At 46.8% G+C, this 25951-nt stretch overlaps 1 protein-coding gene and 3 non-coding genes across 4 annotated transcripts in view; 2 read left to right on the top strand and 2 right to left on the bottom strand.

The window, feature by feature from the left end:
• Window positions 1-3593: 3593 nt before the first annotated feature.
• The window catches only part of LOC123359042 (E3 ubiquitin-protein ligase TRIM71-like), a 191784-nt gene continuing 169426 nt past the window's right edge, over window positions 3594-25951 (bottom strand). Inside the window, 4 exon segments of the mRNA XM_045001042.1 lie at window positions 3594-4267; window positions 4270-4725; window positions 4728-5043; window positions 9369-9503. Of these exon segments, the coding sequence (XP_044856977.1) occupies window positions 3594-4267; window positions 4270-4725; window positions 4728-5043; window positions 9369-9503 (1581 nt within the window).
• LOC123359055 lies at window positions 21254-21417 on the bottom strand. The gene has a single exon (XR_006575820.1). It is a non-coding gene; the product is annotated as a U1 spliceosomal RNA (small nuclear RNA).
• Window positions 24533-24648, top strand: LOC123359054. Its single transcript, XR_006575819.1, has one exon. It is a non-coding gene; the product is annotated as a U5 spliceosomal RNA (small nuclear RNA).
• LOC123359058 lies at window positions 25006-25192 on the top strand. The gene has a single exon (XR_006575823.1). It is a non-coding gene; the product is annotated as a U2 spliceosomal RNA (small nuclear RNA).

Here is a 25951-nt window from a genome sequence, read left to right as displayed (position 1 = left end):
CAGAGCCTTACTGACTATTATATGTCTGCGTAGTGAAGTAGGGTAGATACCTTTCTTTAAATTACCAGACCCGTAAACTCCTTTATAGGTTTGTAGAATACTTCAGTCTATGTAGTAGCTTCCTTCCGAGGAAGAGAGATCCTGTTCCCCAGTTATGCTTTGTTTCCCTCCTAAAAGGACTACAAAGTTTTTAACGAGTTTGTAAGGTGTGTTTAGTCACCCAGATTGGCAGGGGGAAGGGAAGGTTCTTACTGTATGTGACTATTGTTTGTATTGTGCATTACTTGTCATGCCTATCTTGGTTGGTGGTTGATACATTTTAAGTAAAAAGAGTGAGGGCCCATACATACTATTTAATTTGGTCCTTTTGTTGAGACATAGCTTCACAGAAATTGGAAATATCAAAAGCAAATAGAAGCTCTGTCCAATTAAGACCAGTGTAACAAATTCTGGAGACAGTTTAAGTCCTCACTTGATTTACTGTAGATACAAGCCCATCTTATAAAATGTAATTACTCAATTAGAAGTATTGTCATCTTGATCTAGTTCAGCACAGTAAAGCCATGAGCTTTGAGAATGATTCTGTCAGTTCTTGGCAGTTGTGCACCTTGAACCAATTGCTCTTGTAGTTTCCTGTTGGAGATTGGAAGTAGCCCGGGGGTAGCCGACCCCAGTCTGGCTGCAGCAGACCTCGAGCCAATGTCGGTGTGTTGCGGTCAGGACCCCACCGACATAGCAGCAGACTGACTGCCGCTGTTAGGGCCCCGGGCTGGGACACAGTGGAGTGGGTGGGCCTGTGTCCCCCCTGCCACCCCACTCACGGGTGGCAGTCTCCCCCCGCACACCAACGCTCAGGCGTAGAAGCCTGGACTTACCTGTGGTTTGCTCCGCCCCTGCCTGAGGGTCTGAGCCCCTGAACTGCTGTGTGTTTGCTCAGCCCCTGCCTGAGGGTCTGAGCTCTTGACTTACTGTTTGCTGCCCCGCCCTGACCTAGGGCTCGGACTCTGGAGACTGAACTGCTTACTAGCCTCGTGTAGTGAGGCAGTCTGGCTCCCAGCCGCACCTGAGAGGGCCGAGCCCCCACACCGGACCCTTACAAAGGCCCATGCCTTAACCAAAGTCCGTCCTTCATTCACAAAAGTGATATTGATTTATAAAGGCACGGTGCAAAACCAACCTATTTGTTAAATTGAAAATATTTTGGCCTTGCAACAAATTACTATTACCTGCATATTATTGGGAAAGAGAGTTTGGTGTATTTTTAACAAAGGTCTCATATTTCCTATACTTTATTCCTCTGGTCTTTCAGAACACGACATACACTTCCTCAATTTTTGTTTTAGAAGCTTTATCGTTTACAGAGGACCAGTTTCACTTTCTCCACAATGTGCTTTGTCCCTTTTTATAGGATGCAACAGAATGTTTTTTTTAAACATTCAAACACACACACAAGACCCAAGCTTGCCATGAAAAACTCACATTTATTTGATTAAACAAAAATAAAAAAACTGCATAGGAACATTTTAAAGTCCACAGAGACACTGACTTTGTTTTAAGGCTGCTAGTAGCTGATACATCATCTCCTTGCTACATCCTTCAGCCTTCTCTACGGACCACAAAGATCCATTCAGAAGCCTCCATTAACACAAGAGTTCTCTAACATGTTAGTTTGTTCTACGTAACAGTTTGCCCATAACCTGTCATGCTTTCTTCTTTGCAGTACGCAACATTTTAAGTTACAAAGCCCAGCAATTTTTGTCTAAATAGACAAGTGAACCCTTTTTTGGATGATGGGAGGTTGTGTTCCCAACCCAGACACCAAATGGCAGGGTTTTTTGTGCACCAAATGGCAGGGTTTTTTGTGCACCCAACCAAAAAACCAAATGGCAGGGTTTTTTGACATGACCTGTACCATTAACAGTTATAAATGTTCTGTTTTAAATGAGCTGCTCGGAACAATGTCTGTCCCACTGAGCATTTTTTCTTAGTAGGAAAACAGCACGATTAATCACAAAATAGAAAAGTAGAGAACAGAAAACTACAAGAGCAATTGGTTCAAGGTTCACAACTGCCAAGAACTGACAGAATCATTCTCAAAGCTCATGGCTTTACTGTGCTGAACTAGATCAAGATGACAATACTTCTAATTGAGTAATTACATTTTATAAGATGGGCTTGTATCTACAGTAAATCAAGTGAGGACTTAAACTGTCTCCAGAATTTGTTACACTGGTCTTAATTGGACAGAGCTTCTATTTGCTTTTGATATTTCCAATTTCTGTGAAGCTATGTCTCAACAAAAGGACCAAATTAAATAGTATGTATGGGCCCTCACTCTTTTTACTTAAAATGTATCAACCACCAACCAAGATAGGCATGACAAGTAATGCACAATACAAACAATAGTCACATACAGTAAGAACCCTCCCTGACAGCCAACATTGGCGCAGTTACATTCCTTTGGGAGCATTCAGTGCACAAGTCTGTAGATCCAAATCTGTTATTCCACTTCTACCAGTTCAGGAGATTATACTGAACAGTTTAAGAAAATGCAGGAGTTTGCAACCCAGTGTCAGACATTTGCTCACCATCCCTACATTCCTGTTCTGCGTGTCTATTCGCCTGTTTTCTACATGTATCAGGACACTGGAGGTGTTATCCAACAATTGTCCATGAAAATACACAGAACAAACGTTGTGCCCAATTTGAAATCCTACCAATGATATACCAAATGAACAAGCCCCTATGGGGCATGTGATGTTGGCATTAAACTTTTCCTATAATAATATTACACTACTTATTCTCATTGCATTATAAGCATTCCATTTTATAAGCTACACTAATATTTTTCAATGAGAGCAAGTGTGCTTAAGCACTATCTATTACAGTAACAGTACAGGAAATTGTTTGGGTAGCCACACAGCCCTTTTTAAAAACAAACAAACAAAAAAACCCACCAAAAGCCTCCCAACGTGATGTGAAATACTTCAAAATCAAATAGTCTTGTTTGTCCTGTAATCAGATCCAGTGAATTACGTAAACAGAAACTGTAAAGGAAGACATTATGCCTCGCACAAATAAAGACAGGCGTGTGGACTTCTCGAGTCGTGTGCAGCAACATAATATGACATGGTGAAGGTCAATAGAAATTCCACCAGACTTCACATCTCTATGCTAAAAACACAATGAGTTATTAAAAGGAGAACAGGAAAAAGTTATCTGCTGCAGCAGCACTTAAAACAAAAACAACCCCCCGCAACAGCCCGCACCCCACAAAACCAAAATACGATCAAGAACACAAATCCTTCATCACGCAGCCACGTAATGTGCATAGCAACACATGTTTATGCATGCTGCCCCATGTGGGGAAGAGGTCAAACTTAGTGCTGGGGGGGCAGGAGGGAGGCGGAGAACACAAAGAAAATGAGGTAGATAGAATTTATAATATTACAGGATCACTCCCTGCAGAAAAGATAAGTACATTCATCTGTAAAAAAAAATTAAAGATGAGGTGGATTTTAATTAACATATTTTTTCGTTCTCTTAAAAAGAATTTCGTTGAGACAGTTTCTTCCTAATTCAGGCAACACGGATTAGAAGATGAGAATTCGATTGTTTCCAAAGTCAACCACAATAATCATGCCATCAGGGGTGACAGCTACACCTGAAGGTCGATCCATTTGACCAAAGCCACTTCCCTGAGTGCCAGATTTGCATAAAAATCTGCCATTTGACTTAAATATCTGCACTCGGTGGTTCCTAGAATCGGCCACAATGATGTACCCCTCTTGATCCAGAGCCACGCCTTGTGGGCGCAGGAACTGGCCATTGCTGGTGCCTTTTGACCCAAGGAAGTGTGCCGACTGGCAATCCGGATCAATAGCTACTAGGCAATGATTATTAAAATCCGTTACCACAAGGTAGCCTTCTTGATTGAAGGTAACACCTCTGGGATGATCAAGATGCTTTGAGAGTTCCCCCTCGAAGCCGTACTTATTCAGAAACCCACCATCAGGTCCAAACAGTTGAATCCGATGGTTCTTTGTGTCAGAGACCAGGATTTTGCCCTCGGCGTTGACTGCCACATCCCATGGATAATTGAATTGTCCATTCTTGTTTCCCTTTTCCCCAAATTTCAGAATGAACTGCCCATCAAATGTAAAGATCTGGATGCGATGATTAGCCTTGTCAGCCATGACAATCCTACGCAAGATATCACAGGCAACACCAGCAGGGCGATCGAACTGACCAGGCGCAGAACCCAATTGCCAAATCTGTGATGAAAGGTGCCACAGGGCTTAAACACCTGAATGCAGTTATTACTGCAATCAGCCACCATGATGTACCCTTCTCTGTCTACGCAAACTCCCCAGGGGCGACACAGCTTGCCATCATTGTTTTCATCGCTGACATATGAAATCCCTGGTAGTCCAATGCCAATGTAACCGAGCCCAGATTTTACTATGACCTTGAACGGACTGTTCTCTATGTGATGGTTGCACATCATGACAGAGACTAGATGTTCTCCCTCCAGCTGTGGTCTGTAACTGACCAGGTAGGTTCCATTCTGCTGATCATGGACATCTGTGCCGGACAGGTTTCCATCAAGACCCATCACCACTGCAGAGATCATATCACCCCCTGAAAGGCGTGGGTCACTATCATGGTCATAGCATGTCACTGTGAAGGAGGCCACTCTGCCCTGTAGTGCACATTTCAGACCTTCCCAGTGGCTCTGGTAAGAGGAGCAAAAGCCCCACTGCTGACAAACCCCATTGATTTAATGGCTGTATACAGAGCCTGGTCAGGAGGAGTGAACATGATTCTGTCATCCTCCTGCGGCTGTAGAAGTCCTCTCACATTCTTCAGCTCCTGCACTTGAGCCAGCATGCAACCCTGCGCCAAGAGAATATCCATGCTACGACCCTCCTCTAGGACCTGCTGAACTGCACTAATAGTGTTGTCCAGTTTATTTAGATTCTGACGCAACTTTTCAACTTGCAGGTAAAGGGACTTGGCTTTGACTTGATTAATCTTTTCTACCTTAAAAACAAACAAAACAAATGCATTACATTTATATTAAAAGACAGCTAGCAGTGCAGAAATATTTTTCTAGTGGTGCTTTTCTAATTCCTACCTAAAAGATTGTAGTGTAGTTGCCACAGGGATGTTAAGAGATCATGAATGGAAGGGGAAGTGGTCTGCAGGACAAACTCTCTGTGAAGATGTGGTCCATGTGAGGAAAATGATTAGGGGAAATGTGGATGCTTATTGCAAAATGAACCTGCTGAGAATCACTGGTCCCTCCTGTGACAAATGCAGTCTTAATTAAAAGCAACACACACTTCTGCCATTAAGTTCTGCTGCAACAGTTTGCTATTTAAAAGAAAGGTCATTATTATTATTATTATTACTACTACTACTAACTAAAAAATAGTCTCCTTGCTTGGTAATTGTCCCATCTTCCAGTCACAAGGAGCACTAAGTGACTGGCATAATACGATTTATAGGCAGAGTGACAATTTTTTTGCCCATTTATTTTAATATACATGTTTTTCTTCAGTACTTTAGCAATCCATTCAAGATGTTAATGGCAAACACACATGCCTTTGGAAAGTTAATGGAATGTGTAATCACTTCATTGTTGCAGAGTGTACTCCACCATCAGTTATGCAGCCAAGCAAACATTCCGAAATGTCAGGTAGTATGTCAAGCTGCTCAATGTGCATAGTGTTTGAAGACTGCAGTTATACGTTTGCTTGATTGTTTAACAGATGAAGGAAGAAGTCCTGCAAGGGTGAAGTGTGGACATGTGTTGTTAAATTTACAAGGCATGCAGTTTCTCCCTTCCTTAGAACAGATCCCTAAGGCTTAATATTCAAAAGTGACTAGAAAGTCACTAATCACTTCTGAATGCTACTTACATTTTTTTCCCCTGGATGTACTGAGTTAAAAGAAAAACTTTGTCAAAGCTGTCAGCAGTTGGTCATTTCCTCTTTTACAGATACATTTAAAAAAAAGTAAGTTATTTTAAAATTAATTCTGAAAATCGTTCTGGTGTCTGTGTCTGGTGAACATGTGGAATCAGACCTGTACAAAGGAGTGCTGGGAAATGGTAAAAAATATTCTCTGCTGGGTTTTTTTGTTTGTTTAGTTTTTTTAAATGAGGAAAATCAAAAGCTTAGTTTGTCACAATAGCAACAGTCAAAATTTAGAGACGTGTAGCCTGTCAAAGTGGTGTTTGTTTTTCTGAAATAGAAATGTGCTAACATGGAAGTGTAGAACACGTTGTTGGGTCTGAGTTTGGGGCTTAACAACAGTGAGGCCTAATGCTGGGTGAAATAAGTGAGACAGCTCAGAGGCAAGTTGGAGAGAAGTTAGGAAATAGCCCCAGGTCATATTGTAAAAACCAGTTAGGACCAAGTGTTTACAAGTGTTTTAGAGAAAATGCAACTATTTTGGGAAAATGTTACATTGATAGTTATTGATATGTATTTATTCAGATGCTAATTAAGGCATAAATAGTCAATGAGAAACTAGAAAAATATTTAATTATGGTAAAAAAGTTGTATTTAATGCTAATTACGTGGTTATTGTAACTGATTATAAAAAGTTTTAGATAGGCACACCCATCCATCTGAGAGAGGTTTATACCCATTCTTCTCATTCAAGGACTGATCACCCATGAATGGATTGTTTCCGGTGATGAGCTGCCAAAATATTAACAACTGGTTCCCTCCTCCCCCCCCGGGGGGGGTCGTGCCCACCCCCCCCGGGGGGGGCCGTGCCCCATCCAACCCCTCATGTTCCTTGACACACATCCCATGGGACCCCTGACCCATCCCCCCCTTCCCTGTCCCCTGACTGCCCCTTGCCGCCCCACCCAACCCCTCCTCTCATTCTCGATGGCCCCCCAGGACCCCTACCCCATCCAGGCTCTATCCAACACGCCCTCCCTGCTCCCCTTACCTTGCTGCCTGGAGATGGGGGCCCAGCTGGGCTGGGGCTGGGGCCCGGACGCCGGGGCAGGAACCGAGCCCCTGCTGCGCCCCACCACCCAGCCCGGACCGGACCGGCAGGAGCCCCCGCCACGCCGCCCGGACCGGCAGGAGGCCCTGCCCCCACCCCACCGCGCCACCTGGACCCCAGACCGGCAGGAGGCCCCGCCCCGCGCCGCCTGGACCCCGGACCGGCGGCAGGAGCCCCCGCCGCGCCCCACTGTGCCGCCCGGACCCCGGACCGGTGGCAGGAGCCCCCGCCGTGCCTCCCGGACCCCGGACCGGCGGCAGGAGCCCCCGCCGAGCCGCCCGGACCCTGGACCGGCGGCAGGAGCCCCCGCCGCGCCGTCCGGACCCCGGACCGGTGGCAGGAGCCCCCGCCCCGCCGTGCCGCCCGGACCCCAGACCAGCGGCAGGAGCCCCCGCCGCGCCCCGCCGTGCCCCGCCGCACCGCCTGGACCCCGGACCGGCGGCAGGAGCCCCTGCCCCGCAGCGCTGCCCGGACCCCGCACCGGCGGCAGGAGCCGCCGCCCCTCAGGGCCGGGTGGAGCCCAGACCAGCGGCAGGAGCCCCCGCCGCGCCCCGCCGCGCCGCCCGGACCCCGGACCGGCGGCAGGAGCCCCCGCCGCGCCGCCCGGACCCCGGACCGGCGGCAGGAGCCCCTGCCCCGCTGCGCTGCCCAGACCCCGGACCGGCGGCAGGAGCCCCCGCCCTGCTGCGCTGCCCGGACCCCGGACCGGGGCAGGAGGGCCTGCCGCGCCACCCAGACCCCGGGGCGGCAGGAGGCCCCGCCGTCGGGACCCCGGACCGGCGGCAGGAGCCCCCGCCGCGCCGCCCGGACCCCGGACCGGCGGCAGGAGCCCCCGCCGCGCCGCGCCGCCCGGACCCCGGACCGGCGGCAGGAGCCCCCGCCCCGCTGCGCTGCCCGGACCCCGGACCGGCGGCAGGAGCCGCCGCCGTGCCGCCCGGACCCCAGGGCGGCAGGAGGCCCCACCGCGCGCCGCCCGGACCCCGGGGCGGCAGGAGCCCCCGCCGCGGAGCCCGGGGCAGGAGCCGAGCCAGGCTGCGCCGCGGAGCCGCACTTCCCCTCCCCAGCTTGCCTGCCTGCCTGCCTGCTGCTTGTTCAGGCTTCCCGCGAACATCTGATTCGCGGGAAGCAGGGCAGGGGGAGGAGAAAGGGGGCGGAGCAGGAGAGCTTGGGCAGGAGCTTTTGTGAAATTTAGCAGCCCTTGTAGAACTGGTTGTCCTGGAACAACCGGTTCTAAAATGGCTGCTAAATTTAACAACCGGATCAAGCTCACCACTGATCGTTTCACCTTAGAACGAGAGTATAAATGCAGTGAATGGCTACATAGTGAAGCCTGTTTATTTAATATAAAATAGTTGAGCAAAGTCTTTAATTTTATCACTTGTGTCATTTACAGTTCTCCACTAAATTGTCTGTAATCGCCATGGAGGCTTGAACTGAGAAGGAACACAGGCAGGAAGCGCATATTTTAAAGCCTGAGGTTTCCACATTGGAGGGGAGGGGGAGGGGGAGAGTAAGAAATGACTCAAAAAACCCAATTCTACTCCTAAAACTATAAAACATCTATAAAAACAATAAACCACTCTAAAACTGGCTATGTACAAGTGTGTATTTTTTAAATGCATCACACACAGGAGAGGACACTAACAGTTCCAACCCAGACCATGCAGCAGCAAGAAGGAATTGGAAATGCGGTCGGTCCGCCCCGCTCTTTATCACCTTGGACGAAACCATGAGGCAAGACAAGGGCTCAGTGCAGACCAACAGACACTATGAATTTCAAAATTTCCAGCTGCAGATGCATGGTGCACATGCGTAAATCCTCAGTGGAATATAACAGGGACCATCACTCAAAGAAGAAGTCAGAATTCCTCTGTTTAATAACTGAAGAAGCCCTGTTCCCAGAATTGTGCAGTGCTGCTGCAGGGCCATGCAGAAAGTCCAACAGAAATTGAATTTCAAAATTTCTTTGTGAACCAGAAATCCTGTGTTTTGCCCAACTCTGTTTGCGGATCCAGCAATAATCAGGGCTACTGCATTTCCTATTCATTCCTCTGGCACGGAAAATTTTTGTTCTTAAAAGTACACATTTTGAATCTAACCGATATATATTTAGCATGTGCCAGATTCTACCATCCTCATTCATGATGAAAATACCTTAAACCTCAACTCAATTTTAAAATGGGACTACCTGTATTGTAACTACTACTCAAAATACAACTCAACGCAAGGGTATCATAACATGGCCCTATTCTAACTTAAAGACAGGTCAGATTTCCATATTAAAGGTTAATTGTTAGTACCTAGAGCAGATAAATATACCTATATAAAAAGCTTTTAACATTCCACAGCAGCTCACGTTCCTGTTTTCCCAGGGCCTTCTTATGTCGATATGTCATAGCTTTGATTGCAGACTGCAGCACCTTTGCTTTCATCTCAACCTGCTCTGCCACATCTTGAGCCTGTTCAATACTCAGCTGGAGAATAAACAGGACACACAGTCAAATCAATTTAAGCTGCATTAGATGATGGCGCTTACATTTAATCCAATGCCTCCAGCACTAGAACAGAAACAGGTCAACAGGCTCTCATAATGCTGCTGTAGTACAAAGTTCAAAGCAGCTGTTTTCATGTAGTTTTCCTGAGCGCATGTCAGTTTCACATATTAGATGCTGAAATTTATACAAAATTCAATACATAGGACCAAATGCTTCCCCAATATAGCCTGCGCAACCCCCACTGATACCAGCACTGACACAGGATTCAAGTCAATGGTTTGAGCACCGGCCTGCTAAACCCAGGGTTATGAATTCAATCCTTGAGGGGGCCACTTACGGTTCTGGAGCAAAATCAGTACTTGGTCCTGCTAGTGAAGGCAGGGGGCTGGACTCAATGACCTTTCAAGGTCCCTTCCAGTTCTAGGAGATTGGTATATCTCCAATTATTACCTTACCTTATGTTGATTAAGTCTGATATCAAACCTACATTTTTTAGACATGTGTGTTGAGAATTCAAAATGACCTTCTTATCCCCAAGTATTTTAGACTAACAATACATTTGCTAGAGGATACAAGTCTAGTCTTCTAGTAAGACTTCTGCTTTCCACTGATGCAGAGGTCCCTAAAGTGCGGAGCATGCCCCGCAAGGGGGTATGAAGGAATGTCCAGGTGCAGGGAGTGCAGTGGGCTCAGGCCAATCCCCACAGAGGTAGGGAGGGAGCACCACTCAGTCCCTCCCTGGCCCCAGCTCTGCTCGGTCCTGCTCCCAGCTGTCCCTGGCTACTGGCCTCACCCTCAGCCTCGGCTCCATTCCTGGCCCAGAGCAGAGGCTGGGAACGGAGCCAGACCTTGCCGCAGGCCAGACTGCTGGCCTGCACTGTAGCCCAGCTGTGGCTCTACTCCCACCTCCAACCTCTGCCCCTGGCCATGGCCCCAGACCCACCACCAGCCTCAGCCTCCTTACCCTTGTCTGTGTTTCCACCACCACCACTACCCCGAGCTGCAGCCCTGCTCCCGGACCTGGGCAGGGTGGGGGCATGGACAGGGGTAAGGGGGGCTGGGGCTGTGACCCTCAGAAGTTTGGGGACCACTGTACTAATCTATGCAAGTCAATTGTATGTAGACTGCAATACTTTTTATATATGACTTGGAGAAAGGAGTGGTGGCACATGAAAATAAAATTAAGCCTATTGGCACTTTAAACTTGGAGAGACATTAGCAAGTCTTAGATAGAGACTGAAACTTCAAGTCCTCTAGACACAAGTGTAGTCAACTTTCCTTTTTTCTATTTAATAGAGTGAAACTCTCAGCATTTATACAATGCAGTCAGAGAAGTGTGGTGCAAACATTAAAAAGAAGAGTCAACTTAGAAGGCACACTTGGAGCCCACAGGAAATAGAAAAAAAATTCAGACAAGTGACACCTAAATGTTACTATAACTGAAAATTTAGAAAAAATGTGTTTTACTCTGTGAAGGCCCATTCGATTTCACAAGAAGAATAAACTCCTTTCTAAATACCATTTTCAGAAGCATGAAAGGTGTAATACACCAGGGTTGTATGGTTAGGGCCTCACTTGGGTGTAAGTGATCATGAAATCATAGAGTTCGTAAGTCTAAGGAAGGGTAGAAGTGAGTACAGCAAATAGAGACAATGGATTTCAGGAAGGCGGATTTTGGGAAGCTCAGAGAGCTGATAGGTAAGGTCCCATGGGAATCAAGACTGAGGGGAAAAATGACTGAGGAAAGCTGACAGTTTTTCAAAGGGACACTATTAAGGGCCCAAAAGCAAGCTATTCCGCTGGGTAGGAAAGATAGAAAATGTGGCAAAAGACCACCTTGGCTAAACCACAAGATCTTGCATGATGTAAAAAATAAAAAGGAGTCATAAAAAAATGGAAACTAGGACAGATTCCAAAGGACGAATATAGGCAAACAGCACAGGAATTCAGGGGCAAGATTAGAAAGGCAAAGGCACAAAATGAGTTCAAACTAGCTACGAGAATAAAGGGAAACAAGAAGACTTTTTATCAGTACATTAGAAGCAAGAGGAAGACCAAACACTTGGAAGGTGGTAAGATGATAGGGAATAGCCAGCATGGATTTGTAAAGAACAAATCATGTCAAACCAAGCTGATAGCTTTCTTTGATAGGATAACGAGTCTTGCGCATAAGGGAGAAGCAGTGGATGTGGTATACCTAGACTTTAGTAAGGCATTTGATAGGGTCTCTTGTGATAGTCTTATCGATAAACTAGGCAAATACAACTTAGATGGGATTACTATAAGGTGGGTGCATAACTGGCTGGAGAACCGTACTCAGAGTGTAGTTATTAATGGTACCCAATCCTGCTGGAAAGGTATAACAAGTGGGGTTCCGCAGGGGTCTGTTTTGGGACCGGCTCTATTCAATATCTTTATCAATGATTAGATATTGGCATAGAAAGTTCGCTTATTAAGTTTGCAGATGATACCAAACTGGGAGGGATTGCAACTGCTTTGGAGGATAGGGTCAAAATTCAAAATAATCTCGACAAATTGGAGAAGTGGTTTGAGATACAGGATGAAGTTTAACAAAGACAAATGCAACATACTCCACTCAGGAAGGAACAGTCAGTTTCACACATACAGAATGGGAAGAGACTGTCTAGGAAGGAGTTTGGCAGAAAGGGATTGTGGAAGTAGGGAAAGAATTAACAAGGATTTGAAGGGGATTTTAATGCATGTCAGTCAGTTAGCAAGAGTCAAGCTAATAGTTAGCAAGAGTTAGGCCACACTGTAACCCCAATGACGTGAGACTTGTAGAAGCGAGGATGGTGTGAGGCGAGAGGGAAAGAAACTGTGTAAAAAGTTATTACGACCTTGCAACTTGATAACCAAATATGCAGACTGGTGTCTTCTAGGAGTGAGAAAAACAAGATAGCAGGATGGCTTATGTATAAACAAAATGCAGTTGTTGCTCATTATTGTCTGTATTATTGCTAGTTATTGTCTGTAACAAAGGTATAAATGCTTGCTGTAATTGTTTACCTGTTGAGAGACCTGTCCGGGACTGGGGCGACCCTGTGTCCTAGGGCACTCCCTCCCTCTATTGTAATTACTAGAGAAAAGAATAAAGTATTTGATTTTGCTGCACCCAAATGAAAAGCGAGAACTGAGTTTTTCTCCGACAATTTGGGGGCTCGTCCGGGATGGCAACGCCCACGGACCCACAGACGGCTACTACGGATCGTTCCCCTTTGAACCCCATGGCGCCACATGAGAGGTATGAGACCTTTTCAAATCTCTATTGGGGTATCGGAGGAGGACTGTCCGCGGGGACGTCTGTCTCTGTTGGGCTCACGCCATCTGAACTTATTGACTGTGCAGCAAGATCAGATGCAAGTGGTATTGGGGAAAGGCCCCAACAAGGTTAGTTTATAGCAGTACTGGGAACTGCTGAGTTGGCCAACAAGGTAATGCATAAGGTAATGCATAGGTAAATGTATTAGGTATGCACCGGTGCTGAGGGGTTTTTACCGCCTCAAGAGGGGTTGTCATACTGCCTCATGGTATTGGGTCCGGACTTAAGGTAAAGATGCATCGTGGTAATAGGAAATAAAGGCCTTGGTGTGTGTGTGTGTACACCAGTGTGAGTGACTGTTACCGGAAGACGCCCAGAGTACCCTGTGAAGCGAAAGCTCGTGACCAGGACTACTCTAATGCAAGCCCGGTAACTAGTGGATCTTTAGGAGATCCGACCCACGGTGGGCTGACTCGGCCTGGCATCGTCCGGCAAGGAAGCTACCTGGGTCTAGGAGCGTGTGAACCCATCTTCCCTCCCCTTTCCTTTCCGTGTGGGCTACTGACAGTCTGATCATCTCACTGGACGCAATCAGAGTAAGCAGTGCCGTCTCCCAGAGACTAGCCGACGCTCTTTGCTGAAGGGAGGTGTAGGAGAGTCGTGGTCATCCTCGTTAGTCTCTCCTGTGTGAGTGCCCTGTAGGGAGAGATCCTTAGTTTATGAGCTGCTAGCGCGGACAGGGCACCCTCCCGGTGTGTGTAAGTGGAAAATGGGGGAGAGACAGTCTAAACATTCCACCTCACCCCCTAAGGGTACCCCAGCATATTACATGTACGTACATTATGGTCCTAAAACCTGCAAGTATTTAGAGAATTGGAATCTTTACACGTGTGAAAATCTATCTAAACAATGCCCATTAGAAGGTACCTTCAATCTAGGTAAGATCATACATCTCAGAGGAGCTTTTAATCACCAAAAAAGCCTCTGACACAGTGTAATTTGTCTAGGAACGGGTTCATTTGAAATTCAGCTTGGCCCAGAGATAAAGAGAAAGTTGCTCTGCGTTCAAGGTCAAGAATCAACGCAGACTATGCTAAGTACAAAGAAAAACTGCTTTTGGCCCCAGCTGGCTGTGAAAGAAATATAGACAGAAGCAAACCAAAGGCAATACAAGTTACAGAACTGAGATCACATTTGCAAAGCTTAACTGTCCAGTGAGATCCAACAGTGTGCCTTTGCGACCCCGGAGCCGGTGTGGCTTGGTGACACTGGAGAAGCCACAGGCAGCTGACCTGAACTGGCATCTCTGAAAGAGACACCGCAGGAGATTCCAGGTTGTAAAAGAACAGCCCTCCCAAGAGCTGAAGCATGTTGGAAATTCTGGACAAGCTGTATACAGGATAATCTCCCATCCACCTATTCCCCTTCTCTGAACGTTATACACAGACGTGGCCAGTCTGGACATGTGTGAGTATTAAAATGGCTTAGGGCTTGGGGCATTCATGTTTTTTCTGAGTGATGTGGGAGCGTTCCCAACACCCTCCATTGTTGTTTTATTATTTTTAATGAAGCTTTAAAATTCGGTTATATGGTGTGTTTTCTTTATCTTCCCCTAACGTCAGCCTGATCACCTGACATGAGGGATAGATTGGTAACAGAAATTTGTCACAGTTTGGTGAGCAATTGAGAATGGGGGAGCTCTGCAGAATTTACACCATCTATTTGTTTTACCCTTGTTATTTTATGTTTGCTTTGTTTGGTACTGTTGGTGTTATATGTTGAGGATTGCATGATTAAAGGTGTGTCCACTCTCAGCTGCAGTAAGTCTGAGAACTGGAGAGGGGTTTAACATTCCTCTCTCCACCCTGGTTGACTGGGAAGGGTGGCAGGTGGATCTACCCCCAGTCGTAGCAGGACTGGGCAATAGAGTAGTTGGAGAAAAGGGAAGAGATGTGTACTTGATAACTAGAATTGAGCAATTAAGAGCATAGATCATGAATCAGGCAGCAACTCGAACCTGCACCCAGGGAAAGTTGCAGGCCTTGAGACAGGACTTCCAGTTAGAAAAGGAAGCCCTGGCTAAGCAAGTACCAGTCCTTCAGGGACTTGTTAAAATTTAACCATTTGTGCTCAGCATATGCCATAACAGCAGTGTGTTTGCTACAAGAGGAAAATTGAATAGTTAAACGCCAATGGGCCATGCGTTTTGCCCAGGTGGCAAGCCTCATGAGGGAGGACTCGGGTAGCCTTGTGAGTAAGAATGTTTATGAGAAGAGACCAGGAAGGGTGGGGGCTAGTTCAGAAGCCCACCCTCCTAGCTAAACTGGTAGTGGAACAAGCCGGTGCCCATGGACGGTTCAGTGAGAAAAGCAGGATCGGGCCCAAGTGGGCAGGCAACAGACAGAGAGATTGGAAAACAGGTTGGAAAATTTTGAGGGTGTAGTGGAAGGAAGGGGTAAGTAAGTATAAGCATGAGGATTTCAAATACTCAGGACAATACTTGAAATGGTGATTTGAGTTGATAAAAGTGGCTGTTGGGAGACAAGCAAGTGATTTAAGGAAAGAGTGAGAAGTTAACTCTGTAGTTTCTGGAGGAAACAGCAGTTGAACTTTGTAAAAATGCTAAAGAGGAAAGTTCTTGGTGTCTGAAATGTTTGTAAATAAATTCAGGCAAAGAAATTATTAGATTGCAATTATTTGGCTATGAACAATTTAGTCGATTTGGCTAAAGAAATATATACAGTGCTATGTAATTGAAATCCTATTAGGCTCTAAGGGGCACTATAAGAAGTGCTTTTCTTTCAGTGTTTGAAAACAGGAGTTAGAAGAAAAAAAAGCCATCAAAATTCTGGTAAAGTTAATTATGTCCCTTTTAAGGTAAGAATCTTTAAGCTGTGAATAGCTTTCGATCCAGAAGCAAGCCAGAAAGCAACTGTATTAATGCAAATTATCTAACTGATAAGGTAGAAGCCACTGAAACCTGGGCTGCCTATGAAACAAATACAAGAAAATATGGGATAATTCCTCTGTTTTGCCTGAAATCAACAAGGGTATTTGTATATTTTAAGCGATGATTGACTGCCCAGAATGGATAGACCTCTGTTTTTTCTGTCTTTCAGATAATCAAAGAAAACTGATGCCAGCTGAACAGCATTTAATGTACCACACATTTACTGGCACAATAGGAATTATGTTTTGTGTTTTATGTCCTGTCTTGTGGTGTTTGTCTCGTGGCCAGAATTGTTGTGTTTAATATTTTCATGGGATGGTCTGGTTTGAAATCAAGCGGAAGTGTTGGATTGAAATGCAGATACTTGTTTTGTTCAACTTAGAATACAAAGTGTTTGGATACATCAGGAAAATGTGATATACTAAAGTCTAATACATTTCCTTAAGTAAGAAAAAGAAACTTCATTGGCCAGATTGTTAATTGAAAATTGTTGTTAAAATTTGTATACCAACAGTCTTTGGAAGCAAGGACATGAAAAGTTAACCCACTCCCCATATTGTACATGGGATCCTTCTGGCTACCTCAGATTTCTAGCCAGAGGGCTGGGGATGGTGGGAAGCTATTGGACCAGAGGCTGTATTGAATGAACTCCTCAAAGTGGGTGTGCTTGTCCTGGCTTGTTGTTCCAAAGCTCTGTAATAAAGTTATTTTAGTGGAAGGGTATATGTGGCATACATTGAATAATAAGACTAATGTACTGTATAACGGCAATGTTTATGTGTTCATGGTTGGAAAAAGGTGTATGAGTGAAGAGTGGAAGTTCCTTTGTAGGTTAAAAGAAGCCAAGAAGGAAAGAAGGAAAAAGAACAAAATGAATTAATTGAAGGAAAATAGCTAACAAGCTCAGGCTAAAGATAAGACACTGGCCCCAGTCAAGGACACCGCTCACAGCTAAGACTTGGCTGACAACCAAGGAAAAGGGAGGGATGGTTGCTGCAGTTAACCGAGATTGGTGTGCACCCAGTTTCCCTTCTGTAGCACATTCCTACTGTCAACACTGTGTGATTTGTCAACAGCACAACATTGGTAAAGCTGTTAAAGCTAAGCGGGCAGCCCACCCTCCTCCTTGGGGACCTTTTGTAAATATTCAGATTTATTTTATTCAAATGTCTAAATGTTGTGGTTATGAATATGTATTAGTTTTAGTTGATGTATTTACCAATTGGGTTGAAGCTTTTCCCTGCAGGAAAGCAGATGCCAGGACTGTTGTGAAACTTCTGCTTAAAGATTTTGTACCACGTTTTGGCATCCCTGTGAGTATCAATAGTGATCGTGGAACTCATTTTACTGGACAGATTGTAAAGGAGTTATGTGCAGCTTTGCAGATCCAGCACAACCTTCACTGCCCTCACCACCCACAGTCTGCAGGGACAGTGGAACACCAGAACGGGATTTTAAAAAATAAACTGGCCAAGATTTGTGCTGAGACAAACTTAAAGTGGCCAGATGCCCTTCCTTTGGCACTGAGGAGTATGAGAGCCATTCCCAATCGAAAGACTGGACTCAGCCCTCATGAAATTTTGACAGGACGCCCAATGCGACTACCAGCTGCACCCCCACTAATCCTAGCTCAGATGGACATTCATTTGATGGATGACATAATGCTTAAGTATTGTCAGGCACTAATGAAATGTGTTAAGTCTTTTTATACACAGGTGAAGGAAGCACTACCGAAGGACTCTGTGCAACCTTGCCACTCCTTGGAACCAGGAGACTGGATCTATGTAAAGGTCCACCAACGAAAGACTGCTTTGGCTCCATGCTGGAAAGGCCCTTATTAAGTCCTGCTGACTATCAACACCGCTGTGAAGTGCCAAAGACTGACTGCTTGGACCCATGATTCTCACTGCAAAAAGACCCCTCCACATCAGGACTCTCCTACTGATGATTAGCCTATTCCTTCTTCTAGCTCTACTGTACCTTCTGGACAGCAGGGGGAAAAAAAGACAAGGTGAAGTGCTAGTTAACCTCTCCCTTGTCCACTGACAGACCTATTGTGCCTTTGAACTTTTCTAGAAAAAGCAAAACCATTACAGGGTGATGTGCTGGTAACCTCTCCCCTGTAGGATGCTGAACCACGACTGTTTTGGGAAAGAAGAAGAAACATTCACTCCACTGACATTGCCAAAGTCCAGGAATTCCTGATCAGAAAGGACATTAAGAAGTGACCCTGGTAAAGAAACAAAGATTTACACACTGGCAGGAAGAAATTTGTGGGACCCCTGCTTGGGAATATGATATTGATTGGATTTTGGGGTTTATTCTACAGGCTGTGCCCTGTGTTCTGGATAAATCCTTCAGCATGTATTGCCCTCCCTAATTGGATTTTAACTGACATTGCCCTTATTTAGTTTTCAGATCACTTCTACATACCCAAATTGCTCACAAGGGGCTGCCATTAGATTAGCACAACAGACAGCCTGGGTTATTTCCTCTGGAAGAAGAGGGAATTGATCAGATCCCTGTGGGCTGGGGCCAATAGTGCAGCAGCCATTTGGAATATTCTTAAAAGCCAAGAACATGATGAGAAATTGGGCCAACTAGAAAAGGTCATTAGCCTTATTTCTGGAGCTCAACTAACCCAAGTATGGCTGGAATTGGTGAGTTACATGTCATTTCCGCCCTTAGTTCTATGACCCAGAAGTTACTGACAGAGATGGTATTGAATATCACTGAGGCTGGGAAGGCATTGCAGTGGGATCTAGTCCAGATTTGGCCCACTGCCCTTACAGACACATCAGGAGTACCATCTGATCTGTGGTCATGGAGACATACTTGGACACTTTCTGGGTGGAAGTGTGAACATTTACAGTGCTCCTTCCAAGCATTTGGACCGGTTAGGGGGGTGTGGGCTCCCACATACCAAATCCTGCTGGGTCCATGGGGAGGATAAATCTGGGACTGAATTATTTACCGAGACATCTGGGAAATTAGACCACCTGATATACCTAACTGATTTATAGTCAGTGTCCCTAGAATAACACCTGACATTTTGGGATAAGAATAGGGAGTCAATGGGCATTTTGGTTGTTAGAACCACCACAGCTTCAGTGTGTACGGAAACTGAAGCCAGGGGAAGTTGTCACTGTTCATGATAACGTTTGCTGGAAGGATAGAGAACAAGGAACTGTCCTGGCAGGACACCTACTTTTTCAGGTTAATGATAGCTGTGTGTATGTTAAAACCACCACTTATGTACTAAGTGTGATGTATTGTGCTTTGTGACCAAAACTGTATAACAACCCCATTATATTATTGCTATGGAAATGTTAGTGCTTGTATTGCTATTAGTTAGCTTAGAATTATGTTGTTGTTGTAAAGGATGTACTAAAAGTAATACTTTCATGTTCATACTAATCATGCATTGTCATTACATCCAATGAAAACCCCTAAGGTTGAAATATCTGCTGTAGAATCTGAAATCCATGGTTTAATGCAAATAGAGATTTGAAAATATCTGTTGTACTAGAAGTACAAAAGGCGGGAGTGTGGAAGTAGGGAAAGAATTAACAAGGATTTGAAGGGGATCTTAATGCATGGCAGTCAGTTAGCAAGAGTCAGGCTAATAGTTAGCAAGAGTTAGGCCACACAGTAACCCTAATGACATGAGACTTGTAGAAGTGAGGATGGTGTGAGGCGAGAGGGAAAAGAAACTGTGTGAGAAGTTATTGCGACCTTGCAACTGATAACCAAATATGTAGACTGGCGACTCCTAGAAGTGAGAAAAATAAGATAGCAGGATGGCTTATGTATAAACAAAATGCAGTTTTGCTCATTATTGTCATTATTTGCTCATTATTGTCTGTATTATTGCTAGTTATTGTCTGTAACAAAGGTATAAAGGTTTGCTGTAATTGTTTACCAGTTGAGAGACCTGTCCGGGACTGGGGCGACCCTGTGTCCTAGGGCACTCCCTCCATCTATTGTAATTACTAGAGAAATAATAAAGTATTTGATTTTGCTGCACCCAAAGAAAAAGCGAGAACTGAGTTTTTCTCCGACAACCCCGAAAGGCCCTTGGGGAGTGGAGTGCGAGCTGAGGAAGAGTTCCCTGCACAGCTTACCTCTCCATTCTCGTTTTCCTGTCCTGAGCGCAAAAGCCAGGAAGCAGCTCCGGGTAGGGCGGGGATACCATATGTGTGCAGTGGTTAGACAGGGAACAGCAAGGAACTGGACTCGTATGGAGTGAAACTGTAAGCATCTTCTGTATGCCTGATGACTGCAGGTTTGAGAGAGTTATGTGGGAAGTGGAGGCTTTCGGTGGGCTTTCAGAGGAAATGGAATGGAAAGGCAGCAGAAAGTGGAATCCCAGGTTTTTAAACAATCCTCCACTAACACACCAAACAGCTCAGGTCTAGTTACTCATTCAAAATTAGAATAAAGTTACAGCAAGATTTCATCATAAATGAAGTCAAACCCTAAAGATTTCAGAACACAACTGCTATAAGGAGCCACGAGGGAAGCAATACAAAGTCAACCTTGTCTCAGAGAAAGGCAGTTAAACAATTTCTCTTTTTTAAAGCAGCATAATCTCCCCAAACGGAAGGGCACTGTTCCTGGAGAAGGGTCCTGGAGAGGGTTTTCCTCGTTGGTGCCGGCCATCCACCTCCCCGAAAGACGGGAGCTCGGTTGATGGAAGAATTCTTCCGACCAAGGCACGGACTGACGTAGCCGCGCCAATTTACGTTCCCCGTGCAGACCAGGCCCGAGGGTCGGTGTGTGCTGAACAGTTAAGTCAAAACAGCTCCGTCCGTCAGAGGTGTGCAAAAGGGAAAACCCGCTCCTGGGCGACGCGGCCACGCCTACCCTAACCCCCAGCGTAGCTAAGGGCATTCAGGGAGGCGGTGGGTGGGCCTAAAGCAACGGAAAGCTCTCCTCCAGCACGGGGTTGTGACAGCCTAGTCTCCATAGCACAGACAGGGTGGCCACCAAGCGACAGGAACAGACAGCAAAAGCCAAAGCGGCCCCAGGGCAGGGGGCGAGGCTGCTTGTTGGACGAGGGGACCAGGTGGGACAGGCGTTTTGGACAGGCCGTCCTCCCGTCAAAGGAGGAAGAGCCCGAGAATGACGGCTGGGCAAGAAGCTACAAGCAGGGAAAGAAGCAGAGCAGGCAGGCAGCTCCCCTTAGAGCCAAAGGCGGCACCAGTCCAAGCTCTCCCCCAAAAGCAGACTAGAAAGCAGATCAGCTGCAAAAGACCAGGGAAAGCCAAGAACACAGAGAGCCTTATAAGGCCCTAGTGAAGTTTCAGAGCTGAGTTTTGCTTTTTCTCTGTCCGCCCCATCACAATGAGGAACAACAAAGGTGCCCAGAAGTACAGGGCTTGCAGAAAAGAGCACTCCCAAAGGCACAGAAAAATAACTGCTTCCCTTAAAATCTACTTTGCAGTACACTAAACATAAGCAGCCCACTTTTGATTTTCTGTTGTTCTAACCAATTGCCAGGAGAGAGCATGCACACAGTCCCCCACTACCACAAATTATGCAGTTGAGTTTCCTGCATTTGGGGAAATTGCAGGGGTCAGCACACCCACAGTGTAATGGATGAGCCTTACCCTGGGGAAACCACCTTCATGATCATGGTATTTCCCCTGCCAGGTAAGTATGAGTTCCTGCTGCCCGGCCGCCGCCCGCCCTCGCTCGCCCCGCACTTATAACACACGGGGCGGACCGACCGCCAGCCTCGCCCACACCGGCCCCCACTGCCGACAGCTGCCCCGACGCGTCCCCCAGAGCCCCTCCCTTCTCCACGCCGAGCTCCCGGTGTCAAAATCAGGCCCTGCCTGGCAGCCTGCGTCCGCTCCCACAATGCTCTGCTCGCATACAGATCTGCATACCCGCTCACGCGGCTCCGCCCCTCCGCTCGGGCCCCTCCCCCTGCCCGCCCGGGCCACCGCTCTTGCGTGCCCTGTAGTTGTAGCCGGGTCCCGTCCCAGGAAGCCAGGCCAGCAGAGAGACGACGTGGCCCACCTGCTGCTGGGGAAAGAGTGCAGCTTGCATTTTGCTTCTCTCTCTCTCTCTCTCTCTCTCTCTCTCTCCCCACCGGAAGTTGGTCCAATACAAGAATGACCTCCCCTGCCTTGTCTCACGTCAGTTTCTCCTCAGGGCAGAAGGTCGGTTGTTGTCAGCCACTCTCCAGAAACTGGACGGCCACTTGATCCCTTTTGTTACCTGCCAAGTGAGACTGAGTGCACTGGCAGGCAGTGCCGTTTGAAGAAGTGAAAGATTGGACAAATGACCAGGGAGGAGCATAAAAATATTGCTCAGGCACGCAGGAGTGAAATCAGGAAGGGCAACTCACGCTTGGAGTTGCAGCTAGCAAGAGATGTTAAGAGTAACAACAAGAAGGGTTTCTTCAGGGATGTTAGCAACAAGAAGAAAGTCAAGGAAAGTGTGGGCCCCTTACTGAATGAGGGAGGCGACCTAGTGACAGAGGATGTGGAAAAAGCTAATGTACTCCATGCTTCCCCCTCTCCTCCCTCCCCGTCTTCACGAACAAAATCAGCTCCCAGACTGCTGCACTGGGCAGCACAGCATGGAGAGGAGGCGACCAGCCCTCTGTGGAGAAAGAAGTGCTTCTGGACTATTTAGAAAAGCTGGATGAGCACAAATCCGTGGGGCCAGATGCGCTGCATCCGAGGGTGCTAAAGGAGTTGGCCGGTGTGATTACAGAGCCTTTGGCCATTATCTTTGAAAATTCATGGCCATTGGGGGAGGTCCCAAATGACTGGGAAAAGGCTAATGTAGTGCCCATCTTTAAAAGAGGGAAGAAAGAAGGAGGATCCGGGGAACTACAGGCCAGTCAGCCTCACCTCAGTCCCTGGAAAAATCATGGAGCAGGTCCTCAAGGAATCAATTCTGAAGCACTTAGAGAAGAAGCAAGTGATCAGGAGCGGTCAGCATGGATTCAGCAAGGGCAAGTCACGCCTGACTAACCTAATTGCCTTCTGTGAGGAGATAACTGGGTCTGTGGATGAGGGGAAAGCAATGGATGTGTTCTTCCTTGGCTTTAGCAAAGCTTTTGATACCGTCTCCCACAGTATTCTTGTCGGCAAGTTCAAGAAGTTTGGGCTGGATGAATGGACTATAAGGTGGACTATAAGCTGGCTAGGTCCTCGGGCTCAACGGGTAGTGATCGATGGCTCCACGTCTAATTGGCAGCCGGTCTCAAGCGGCGTGCCCCAAGGCTCGGTCCTGGGGCCGCTTGTGTTCAATATCTTCGTTAATGATCTGGAGGCTGGCGTGGACTGCACTCTCAGCAAGTTTGCAGATGACGCTAAACCGGGAGGAGCGGTCGATACGCTGGAGGGTAGGGATAGGATACAGAGGGACCTAGACAAATTGGAGGATTGGGCCGAAAGAAACCTGATGAGGTTCAACAAGGACAAGTGCCCAGTCCTGCACTTAGGACGGAAGAATCCCGTGCACTGCTCCAGACTAGGGACCGAATGGCTAGGCAGCAGTTCTGCAGAAAAGGACCTAGGGGTTACAGTAGATGAGAAGCTGGATATGAGTCGACAGCGTGCCCTTGTTGCCAAGAAGGCTAACGGCATTTTGGACTGTATACGTAGGGGCATTGCCAGCAGATCGAGGGACGTGGTCGTTCCCTTCTCTTCGACGTTCGTGAGGCCCCATCTGGAGTACCGTGTCCAGTTTTGGGCCCCACACTGCAAGAAGGATGTGGAAAAACTGAAAAGAGTCCAGCACAGGGCAACAAAAATGATTAGGGGGCTGGAAGACATGACTTATGAGGAGAGGCTGAGGGAACTGGGATTGTTTAGTCTGCAGAAGAGAAGGAGGGGGGAGTTGATTGCTGCTTTCAACTACCTGAAAGGGGGTTCCAAAGAGGATGGATCTAGACTGTTCTCAGTGGCTCCAGATGACAGAACAAGGAGCAATGGTCCCAAGCTGCGGTGGGGAAGGTTTAGGTTGGATCTTAGGAAAACCCTTTTTCACTAGGAGGGTGGTGAAGCACTGGAATGGGTTCCCTAGGGAGGTGGTGGAATCTCCTTCCTGAGAGGTTTTTAAGGTCAGCCTTGACAAAGCCCTGGCTGGGATGATTTAGTTGGGGATTGGGTTGGACTAGATGACCTCCTGAGGTCCCTTCCAACCCTGATACTCCATGATTTGAAGCTGTTCCCGTGCATCAAGGTGAGCTGCAGCTCAGCGAACTCCAAGGATCTGAGCGAGGTGAGCTACTTTGCAGCAGAGGCAGACCAAGCAGCAGGTACAACGCAGGGTCGCATCCCGGCTGGCAGATAGATTCTCATGTCTGAGATCCCGGCTCCCATTACTTTGCAAAGCGTGTGCGTTTGCTCCGGGTTTTAGCTGTGGGCCAAGTGCCCTCTGGCTTCTCGTCAGGGCTCTGTCCACCATGCGCCTGGGCATCAGCGGGAGAGCAGGAGAGCAGCTGCCGCATCCCAATCTCCGCCCAGCCGGGGAAGGAGCAGAGGCAGCCCGGAGAAAAGACTCCTTTGAGCGCTGGAGACGGCCGGAGCATCTTATTTGCATAGCCACAGTGCATTGCACACAGCGAAGCGAGTCCCTGGTCAAGGTGTTTTGCTCCCTGTGTCCCCGGTTCTGATGATCCAACTCGGGCTGTCAATCGGTTCAATTCCATTTCCTCTGAAAGCTAGCGGTGTAGCGGGCTGGGAGAGTAGTCACCCTGACTTTTGGGAGCGTAGGCGGTTGCCCCGGCAGCGCCTCTGTTGCATGATCTACATACTCTGCTTTCTCTTCAGTTGGTATAAATCTTTCGCCTTTTACTAAAGATTTCTGTGGAGAGGAATGTTTATGAGTTTGTACCCAATTTTTTAAGGCTTTGCTTTGGCAAGGGTGTTGCCTGCTGTGAGAAAAACAGAAGGGGGCTACCTGCACTGGCAAAGCTTTTTTGTAGTATGAAAAAAACTCAGAGCTCTGAAAATGATTTTGGGGTTTTTTTTTTCTTTAAGCTTCTCTTGTTAGTGAGATGGCTTTTTAGCTAGCAGGGGACTGTTTTGTGAGGTGTATTCTGCTGGCTCTTTGGTTTTGTATGTTTTTGGTAGGAACAGTGGAGGAGAGTATCAGGGTTGAAGAGCAGCAAAGAAATGCATTGTTGTTTGTGTTAACGTTGGGTTTGTCCTAAGAGTGTCTGGATCAAAGTGTATGTTACCCCCAATGACACAATAACTGACGCTTCAAACACTTTGTATCGTTTATTTTTAAATATTCTCTAATAAACTTTAAATCTGTTCTTATCAGTTTAATCTCTGATATGTCCTTGATGTGAGGACTGTATATTAACTTGATTTTTGAAGCAGGGGGGGTTAGAACAGAAGCTTGCTTTGTCTGCCCCATGCATCGACCTGGTATTGCAGTGCTTCCAGGAACAGTGTATCTGCTTTAGGGGAGAACCTTCTGGTTAGGAAAGAGTTGAACTGTGACACTTTCTTTAAAGCAGATGTTTTTTGAAGTAGCAGAAAAATCTGGGTGTTTTTCTTCCTTTATGGTTTCTTGGAAGTGTTTTGTGACTCTATAGATGTGAGAGGTTCTTCTTTGTCTTGCTAGAGAATTATTTAAGAAGCGGGACTCCTTCTTTCTGCTGTGAGTCTTTTCAACAGTATGAGGGACAAATGCTTTCCAGATTCTGGGTCTGTTGGGGAGATGGGGGTTTTTGTTGTTGTTTTTTGGGTGGGGTGGGGTGGGGGGGCGGTTGGTAATATTTGAGGTCACGTGTATATCCACAACTGCATGAGTTACATAGACTTCTCCCCACCCGGCCTACGTTCTATGTATCTTGGTTCGTAAGATCAAGACAATGTAGTTGAAGCAGGGTCAGTATGAAGTCTACCCTGCCATCTGTTGGTGATCTGTTGTCAAGGCCTTTTGGGGCTGATGTCATTTGCATGGTTACACCCACCCCGGATTGCATGATGGGAGTGCTTGTCCAAACGGCCATTTCAGCTAATGTGGGCTGCCCAGTCTCTTTGTTATTGGGGCAGGAGTAATCCAGTGTATTTTCCTGTTGATTTTGGATCAAGGACAGAGTAACTGTACCTGGCATTTGAGGCCTGAGAGTGTCATCCGAGCCTGGAAAGTACTCACCATTAAGTGGTATGGGTTCCAAAGGGCAAAACCTGGTGAGTGGTAGGAGTGGATGTT

This window comes from Mauremys mutica, unplaced genomic scaffold, assembly GCF_020497125.1.
Source record: "Mauremys mutica isolate MM-2020 ecotype Southern unplaced genomic scaffold, ASM2049712v1 Super-Scaffold_100100, whole genome shotgun sequence".
NCBI classification, from domain to species: Eukaryota; Metazoa; Chordata; order Testudines; family Geoemydidae; genus Mauremys; species Mauremys mutica.
Note: the sequence above shows the minus strand (reverse complement) of the source record. Positions and strands in the feature narration are given on the sequence as shown.